The sequence below is a fragment of the Chinchilla lanigera genome, unplaced genomic scaffold, assembly GCF_000276665.1.
Source record: "Chinchilla lanigera isolate Chin_1 unplaced genomic scaffold, ChiLan1.0 scaffold00053, whole genome shotgun sequence".
NCBI lineage: Eukaryota > Metazoa > Chordata > Mammalia > Rodentia > Chinchillidae > Chinchilla > Chinchilla lanigera.
The window spans coordinates 7,880,110-7,889,211 of NW_004955454.1; the positions used below are offsets into that span (position 1 = coordinate 7,880,110).

The following is a 9,102-nucleotide window of genomic DNA, read 5'->3' on the forward strand; positions in this document are numbered from 1 at the left end:
TATTTTATTTATTTATTTTTTTTGTAGTATTGGGGATTAAACCCAGAGCCTTCACACTGAGCTATATCCCTGGCCATTTTTAAAATTTTGAGACAGGGTCTCACTAGGGGTCTCATTGGCTAAGTTGCCCAGGCTGGGCTTCAACTCTGTGATCCTCCTGTCTCAGCCTCCCAGAGGGCTGGGATTACAGGTGTGCACCACTATGTCCAGCTTAAAATTCCATTTCTTGAAAGCACATGTTTATTAAAATCCAAACATATTTATGTAAATATGTTAAAAAAACATTCCACAAGTTTTTATTTTCCTTAGCAAGTAAGACCAGCCAATGAAGCAGAAGTTTTATGAGAAGGTACAGGAAGAAAGGCAGCAACCTTAATGCCAGTGAGAGAGATAAGGGAGACAGGGACATTGAGAGTAACAGGCAATGCTAAGAAGCTGGGCGGGACCGAGGGCAGCAGGAGGGAAGCAGAGACGGACTGCACCTGTCAGCTTTGTGGGAGTCGGGCTAGACCCAGACAAGCAACAGAAATGCTTTCTCTCCCTTTGCCACATCAAACTAACCCTCAGGCCAACACTGTCTGTACCACAGTACACACAAGTTTTCATAGATAAGCCTGTGCATTTACAAGGGGTGATCAAAATATAATGAATATGTAAATTTTTAAAAATATATATTATAGTAAAAGACACACTGCCATTAATCCCCTTGAAATCACTCCCGCTCACTTTGGACACTCTTACCCCATTGTTCTTGCCACTTTCTGAAACAGTTCTGGAAGTCCTCTTTCGTGGGAGATCAAACAGGGAGAACTGAGACCTAACGGGCCTGCTCGGTGAGCGCTAAGGAGAAAGGCGGTGTGCAAGCGTGCCGACACGCTGCAGGTTCCAGGGAGAAGTCAACACCACTGGGACCCCGGCGTCTACCTGGACATGGCTATGGCTAGTGGGAGGCAGAAGAATCTTGTCTTATTCTACTTGCATGTTTCCTGTCTGAATGAATACAGGCAGGAGAGGCTACACTCAGGGCTGCTTGTCGAAGGGAGACCAGAGCCCGTTGGCCCCTCACCTTTTAATCCAATTCTGTCTCTTTGGTTCTCATCCTCTTTCACCCCCTAGTCAGGTATAAACTCGCAGGCTGGCTCCTATACTCTTTCGTGTCTTTATAAGGTATGACCAACAACACAGCGAATACTGCTGCCACGCGCCATCTGACGAGGAGACAGGCTCATAAAAACGTTACAGTATATTCTTCATCCATCTCATTCACCAGATCTGGTGCTGTGCGACTTCCGATTCTTTCCCGAAGTCGAATGACCATGAAAGGTAAACAGTCTGCATCAGTTCGGGACATCAAAGCAGCTGCAACAGCGCAACTAAAGACACTCACGGAAGAGGACTTCAGAACTGCTACAGAAAGGGGCAAGGGGGAGTATTTTGAGGGGGACTGATTAATGGCGATGTGTCTTTTAGTATAATAATATATCTATATGTATCTTTTTAGTTGAGACATGTAGTTTGGGCAGGCCTTGAACTCACTATGTAGCCAACTGGCCTCAAACTTGTGGCAATCTTCCTGCCTCAGCCTCTCCGGTGCTGGGACTGTAGGCATATACTACCACACCTGGTCAATATTTTTTTAATTCAAGTATTCACCACATTTTTCAATCACACCTCATAATTACCACTTACCCATTTATAACAGTGTTCTAAACAAAATTTTTATCGTGAATATCAAGTATTTTTTATCAGAGCCAACCTAGGAACCTGGCTCCTTAGTGCCTAGCTTGACTAGAGGGATTTCCAGACTCCTCTGGATCCTCAGGACATCCCTGAGACCAGGGCTCCGAAGCACACTCACTCCTGCTTCCCGTCCTTGTTCCACCATACTTACCTCGATCTTGGCTCTGTGTCCTGATCTAATCTGGTATCTTCCTGCCTCCCTCGGTCTGCCTGCCACCCATGTAAAGCATTCTGCTCTAAGTTCCGTAAGAGCTAATGGATCAATTGGTATTTATTTGTCAAATATGCAGGCGTAAGATTATAACTTAATTCTTTTGTAAGAAACATTTTAAGTGAAACTTGAATGTGTAGTACCTGTTTCAGAAAGGACTCCAGGGCTGAATACGCAGCTTTTTTCAGTTCTATGTTTGTGTGGCTGCACCATTTTGACAGTACTTCAAATAAAGACACATAGTTGTCCAGGAGGCAGGTGCTAAGCTGCGATGCATGCAGGGTAAATAAGCGGAGGCCGGCTGTAAGAGCAAAGACCACTGTACTTAGTGTGAGACAACATACACCTAAAGAGAGCATCAACAAAGCTGTAGACGCGGATCAAAATTAACACTATGTTCATGAAGATTTAAAATATTACAGTATGGTGACCCAGAACACACTACTGCCACCAGCAGGCCCATGATCTGGCCAATGAACCCCACATAAGAGTCAGAAAGAGGATCAGGATTTATTTGGTCAAAGTCAGAATCAAATAGCCTGGATTCCCTGAAAGAGGTCCCAAAATATATTTTAAGTTACATAACCCGAGTATGATCATTTTAACCAAAGTGTACGCTAAATGCTCAGTTCCCAAAAGCCTCCCTATAAAAAATGGAAACATCACAGACATTATTATAATCACTTTCATTGGTAGTTTAACCAAAAACTTACTTGAGATGTTAATTTAGTAATCTAAATTATTAAAGACAGAGTCTTACCCAAGGGTACAGCATATCTCTTCAGATCAATCTATTTCAGAAAAAAAATTCACTATTAGTGTATGAAAATCACAAACTCAACAGTAAACGAATTACAGTATTAATCCTACCTGAGGACAAATTGCTTTGAGTGCAAAATCAAAAATCTCCTTTGAAGTCTGTGGATCTGGGGAAATAACAAAAAGTCTTTTGTTACAAATTGTAACAAAGCCAGGCATGGTGGCTCACGCCTGTAATCTTCAGCCTCAGGAGGCTGAGGCAGGAAAATCTTTGCAAGTTTGAAGTCAGCCTGGGCTACAAACTGAGCTCAAGGCCAGCCTGAACTGCACAGTGAGACCTTATTTCAAAAAGACAAAAAAACCATAGAAATATTGTCTGACATACTTTACCAGTGATTTTACAAATCATAGTTTTATTTTATGTTTTTGTGAGACAAGTGATTGAAGCCAGGGCCTCACATTGGGTTATATCCCAGCCCTGTTCATTTATTTTGAGAAAGAATCAGGCTGGCCTCAAACTGCTAAGCCACCTTCCTCAGCCACCCCAGTAGCTAGGATTACAGGAGTGAGCCATTGTACTAAGCAACAGAGTTTAGACAGCCTCACATCTGTATTAACTCCAATAGGCTCCTGTGCATTCAGGAGCTTGTAATCTCTTCCACCATTTGATCCAGGCAGACAACTGCAGGTTATTACTATTGCAGTTATTCCTTGAGGGGAAAGCAAAAAGAATCTGAAATAACAGAGATACAAGTTTAAATTCCACTTCTTCACTTTTAAGCTCTGTTAGATTAGTTAATTCTCTCAGGGCCTCAGCTTTCTTATCTGTAAAAAGATAGTTTATATCTTCTTTTAGAGTTGCCTGGAGGACTGAATGAAATAATTCACTCAAGGCCAACCACGTTATTTCCCCTTCAATATTTCCAGGCATTTGTTCTACAAATAGTACATGATAAATAGTATTCACAAATTACAAATGTGAGTAAAATCTGACTTTTGTAACTTAAAGGGTAATTTAGTTCTTTTTTTCTTTGGATACCGGGAATCGAACTCAGGCCCTTGTGCTTGCCAGAGCGGCACTTGCACCACTGAGCTATGTCCCTGGCCCTAAAATCTGACTTCCGGCCTTGGTGAGTTTATGACCCGAAGGGAAGACAGAACAGGCACCCAACTATAATTCGAGGTGGTTGTGCCCATTATCTTGACCGTCCACTTGACGGGATTAAGCATCAATCTCCTGGAGAATTGCTTGGATTCTGAGAGCACTAATGTCTGTCCTCAGTGGGTTAACCTACTGAGGGGCTCACAGCTGAACGCGCTCTGAGGAGGCAGGGCCCGTGGGTGAGGGGATGGGGACGACCTTGAGACCATATTTGGTTCCTTGCCCCTTCCAGCTTTTCTTTTGGTACCGGGAATCGAACTCAGAACCTTACGCTTGCCAGGCAGGCGCTTGTGCCACTGAGCTAGATCCCGGGCAGGGTTCCTTGCCCCTTCTTCTCAGGCTTTCTGGGCTCCCTGCTTCCCAGACAGGCAATTTCTGTTAGGCTTACGTAGTTTTCGGATAGAGATAAGAGAAAGAAGATCAAGCGGAGCCCAGTAATACCTTCCTCCACGGACTTGGTGAAGTTGCACAGAAGTGCGGCCAGGCCCTTCAGACAGCCGGCCACCACGGGGAGCTTCGGCTCTCTTACTGCTGACGTCATCTAAAGAACGGTTTTAAGAAGATATTACTCAATGAGAAAAGGGCAACTAAGTCTATGGAAGCAAAGTATCGTCAAGTTCATCATACCTGCGTCTTCAGTTCACCAAGAAACGCCCGGAAAAGGTTTTCCGAATGATTTATCATCTCGCTAGGATGAACTTCACCTAATACTCCTAGGAACTCATATACTTTTTCTAAAACTGAAAAATAAAATTTAGACAAATGAAGTCCTAAAACTAAATTTAAAGGTAACAAAAAGTTAACTTAAAGCTAACATAATAAAAATGTATGAATAAGAAAATAAACGGCCAGTTAGTTCAAAAGCAATTTTCTAATAAAACACATAAAATTCCTAGACTTGTGTGCCAGACTTTTTCCCAAGTTTTATGCCAGTGTACTATTATAAACTAAATCACAGTTAATATGTGTTTTGTGTATAAAGGAATCATTTTGTAAAGATCAACACTTTTACAGACAGAAATCTTCACACATTGTTTTTGTTCCATTTTGGTACATTTTCAGCAAAAAAAAGGATTCATCTGTAAAACGTTTAAAACCCTGGCAAAGGAAACATTAAACCTGTGCTATGTTAATTTATTAAAATATTTAAAAGGTGGGCATGGTGGTGCACACCTGTCATCCCAGCACTCAGGAGGCTGAGGCAGGAAGAGTGCCATGAGTTCAAGGCCAGCCTAAACTATACAGTGAGACCCTGACTCAAAAACCCCAAAATAAATAAACAGAATAAATAAAATCAAATATTTGAAGTAACGCTGAAATGAGTCTCACCCGTGTCTGGTACTTTGGTTTTCAAGGCAAGTTCTCCATAAAATTTATTAAATAATTCTCCAACTTTAAACTCATCCATGACTCTAGAACTTCTCAGAGTTTGAAGTAACTAAAAGAACATAGATTAGCATTTTCTAAGGAGGACGATATAGAAACCGGCTCCTGTACTGTGCAGCTACCCACGGTGGAACTTCAGAACCCCGCATCCCCGGAGGATTCACACTCAGGACTCACCTCTACTGAGATGACCGGGAGGTGGGGCCTGATGTGGGTGGTGAGAAGGCACAAGAGAAGGATGCTCTAGGCTTAATTTTAGTTCCCCTGGAAACCACTAACATGACTAGAAACACTCCCTCGGACACACTCAAGACCAAAGACCAACCAGGATCAAAGGAATGCTGAAGTAGAGACGCAAACAAGACACAGACACACAGATGGGGGAGCCCTATGTTGAAATACAACATTCCCATTCCCACTGCCAAGGCCTCAGGAGAAAAGTCCTGACAGACACAACAAAGTGATCTTTCGGCAATTCCTAACAGCATTAGGTTTCACCAAAGGCAGTAAGAGTGGTAAGTGGATGAGTAGTAAATTCTGTAGTTATTTCTCTCCTTCTTTCCCTTCACAACCCCAGATTCTTCTTTTACCAGTCAGGAGGGCACAAGAACCATCATCAGGATATGGTTTGGTGACGGTTGGAAACGTGTCTCATCCATGCACCAACATGATTCGACCCTCTCCTCCTCTAAAACACTCACCCAAAACAAACTCCAATTGCTGTTTTAAAAGTTAACACAAAATACTTAAAAATATGAAATTACCTTAATGAGAAGATCTAGGGCTGGAATTCTACATTTAGCAGCTCTGTCTTTTGTATAAACACTGGTACAGGTAGTCTAAGTTTTAAAAGGAGACATACCAAAATCATTAAGATATAAGGACCAAGACTTAATAGCTAAAACTACATCACTGAGGAGTAATACCAAAATATGACATATTAAAATTTCAGATTTAGCACTTAAAAGTATAGCATTACAATATATAAGTATACAGATTAAAGCTTACAGAAGCCAGACATGAGGACACACACCTGTAAACCTAGCTACTTGGGAGGCTGAGGCAGGAGTGCTTATTGGAAGCTTGTCTGAGCAACTTAATGAGAGTAAAAATGCTGGACTTGGAGCTAGGGGAAGAATGCTTGAATCCATGCAAGAGCTCTTGGGTTCAATCTCCAGTACCATCAAAAACAAAACATAACAACAACAAAAAAAACCTTAAAAACATTGATGCAGGCCCGGGATATAGCTCAGCAACATAAGCACCTGTCTGGCAAGCGCAAGGTCCTGAGTTCGATTCCCAGTACCAAAAAAACATTGATGCAATACGCTGTGTTTGTAATAACAATAGAAACTTTTAAAAATATAAAAAAATGGGCACCTCAGCAGGTCCAGGGTTCCATCTGCTGCACTGGTAAAAAGTAGTAAAACAAACTGTACATTAAAGAACTTTGTAAAGTGTGATACACTATATAAATATTAAGCTGCTTTTACTACTGAGCAAGTTTTTTTTTTTAATATCAAGAGACCCGGGCATGGTAGGGTAGCCTGTAATGCTGAGGCAGAAAGATCACCATGAGTTCGAGGCTAGTGTGGGCTACACAGTGTGTTTAAGGCCAGCTGAACTACATAGCAAGACTGTGTCTCAAAAGAAAGAACAAAAACTGAAAAGATTACAAGCAAGACTGACTAGAAATAAAAAGGGAATAAAATAAAAGCCTTCTAAAAAAGATGGATAATTATTAAAAACAGCATTTTGTAATTTCAGCTAATTATAATTTTCATAATATAGTTGTCTCTCAGTAGCTGCAGGAGATTAATTTAGGACATCAAAATCTGCAAACGGTCAAGTCCCTTATATGAAATAGTGTATTTGTGGGGCTGGGGATTTAGCTCAGTGGCACAGCGCCTGCCTGGCAAGCGCAAGGTCGTGGGTTCGATTCCTGGTACCAGAAGAAAAACAAAAACATAAAAAAAACTAAAATAGTGTATTTGCATACAACCTATACACATGCTTCAAATCATCTCCTCCACATTACTTATAATCCCTAGTACAACGCAAACCTGTATAAATAGTTGCTGTACTGTACTGTGCTATTTGGAGAATAACAAGTAAGCCTTACATGTTCAGTACAGATGCAATTTTTTTTCGATTTGTTTTTATAGTTTTAACCCAGAGGTGGTTGAATCCCTGAACATGGACCTACAATACGGAAGCCAATAGTGTCTTCTTTCAAATGACCTCAGATTGAACACAAACTTCCTTAATTCTCAGCATATAAGAACTAGACGCAAATTTAGGACCAACACAATTTACCCTGATAAGTGGCGCTTATTAAAGACACAATAGGGCCGGGGATATAGCTCAGTGGCACAAGAGCCTGCTTGGCAAGTGTGAGGTTGTGAGTTTGATTCCCAGTACCCAAAAAATTAAAAAAAAAAAAAAGGCACAATCAGGGCCAAGAAAGAACAACCTAATTTTATGGTTGCTAGTTTCAAGAGGAAACCCAGTGAAGGCAGGCTGGAAAATGGGGGGCAACCGTCAGGCTGCTGTCAAAGAGAAAACTGCGACAGGCAGGGTTCTTTAACATCATCTCAAGTTCCCTGGAGTTTGCCCACCATTCAAAAATCCTATTTATTATGACTTTTTGTAAAAGATTTTATCCAATGTGCAAAAAGTTATCACAATAGTTATGAAAAATTATCAGCTTCTCTGACAAGGGTTTTATTAAATTTAAAACAAATAATAAAAAGCTCACTTCATTTCTAACACAACTAAGGAGAAATAAGTAAACCTCCCAACAAGAAAGGCATAAATACAATAAAAATCTAAGTCCCTTACATCATAAGCTAACATATACTGAGGTCTGTTTTTTTCTTTTTCCTTTACCTTAATATCAAGAGAATAAGGCATGATCTTCTGGCCAATTTTTTCTATGAAAACATATAAAAATTTTAGGGCTTCTTCTCTACAATCACGAAACTGTAATAAAAGAAATAAACACAGTAAACATGGGTAAGAATAAGAATCGCTTGAACATAAAGGAATATATACGAAACAAAATGAAAGTTGTATACTTACTTCATCAATGCTAAGTGATTTCCGAATAAATACAAGCAAACCAAAATCTCTGGAAAAAACTAAGGAAGTCTGTAATGCTGGACCAAAAATTAAAAAAAGAGAAGTTAAAAGAGTTGCCAGGAAGCATTTCATAAACCACCTGTCAGAAAACCACACTAGTGATAAAACACTAGCCCTAAGGCTGCAAAATTGGGACAGGGAAAGCCAAAAAGTCTGGATGATATTCAGCAGGAACATAGCAGACAAAATAACCACTCCACCCCAAAGAAGTCCATCCCCTAACTTCTAGTGTCACATCTCTAGATAGTAATTTTACATGCCAAAGGAAATTAATTCCCCTAATTCAAATTAAGGCTGCTAATCAGCTCACTTGAAATGGGATTATCAGCTCACTTGGATTATCCAGTAGACCCAAGGTGGTCACACCATCCTTAAAAGAGATATAGGGCTATCCACTGGCAGAGAAACGGGTAGAACTAGAAACCATCATTTTAAGTGAAATTGCTAGACTCAGACAGTTAAATATACCAGCTTATGTCTCAGTAGAGAAACCTAAAACATACATCGATCAATCAGTGTATCTTTTGAGATGACAGAGAACCAGGAAGTAAGCTTCTGAAGATGTGGAAGGGGGTCAGCAGCAGGAGGGTGGAAAGGGAGCCAGAGGATAATGGAATTGAAGATCATCAAGATATTTTAAATGCACCTTCCAAATTCCCCAAACAGGGGCTGGGGATTTAGCTCAGGGGCATAGCACCTGCCC

At 40.7% G+C, this 9,102-nt stretch overlaps 1 protein-coding gene across 3 annotated transcripts in view; it reads right to left on the reverse strand.

The window, feature by feature from the left end:
• The window catches only part of Prkdc (protein kinase, DNA-activated, catalytic polypeptide), a 157,200-nt gene that overhangs the window by 146,413 nt on the left and 1,685 nt on the right, over window positions 1-9,102 (reverse strand). For 2 of the 3 annotated variants that reach the window (XM_013520201.1, XM_005396037.2), the window contains exons 2-10: window positions 8,340-8,416; window positions 8,148-8,240; window positions 6,023-6,097; window positions 5,202-5,310; window positions 4,500-4,612; window positions 4,314-4,413; window positions 2,822-2,877; window positions 2,712-2,742; window positions 2,095-2,252 (exon numbers count right to left, since the gene is read on the reverse strand). In XM_013520201.1, the coding sequence (XP_013375655.1) occupies window positions 2,095-2,252; window positions 2,712-2,742; window positions 2,822-2,877; window positions 4,314-4,413; window positions 4,500-4,612; window positions 5,202-5,310; window positions 6,023-6,097; window positions 8,148-8,240; window positions 8,340-8,416 (812 nt within the window). Of the gene's footprint in view, window positions 1-2,094; window positions 2,253-2,711; window positions 2,743-2,821; window positions 2,878-4,313; window positions 4,414-4,499; window positions 4,613-5,201; window positions 5,311-6,022; window positions 6,098-8,147; window positions 8,241-8,339; window positions 8,417-9,102 lie in introns of those variants that run through there. The other variant, XM_013520202.1, reaches the window with a different exon arrangement.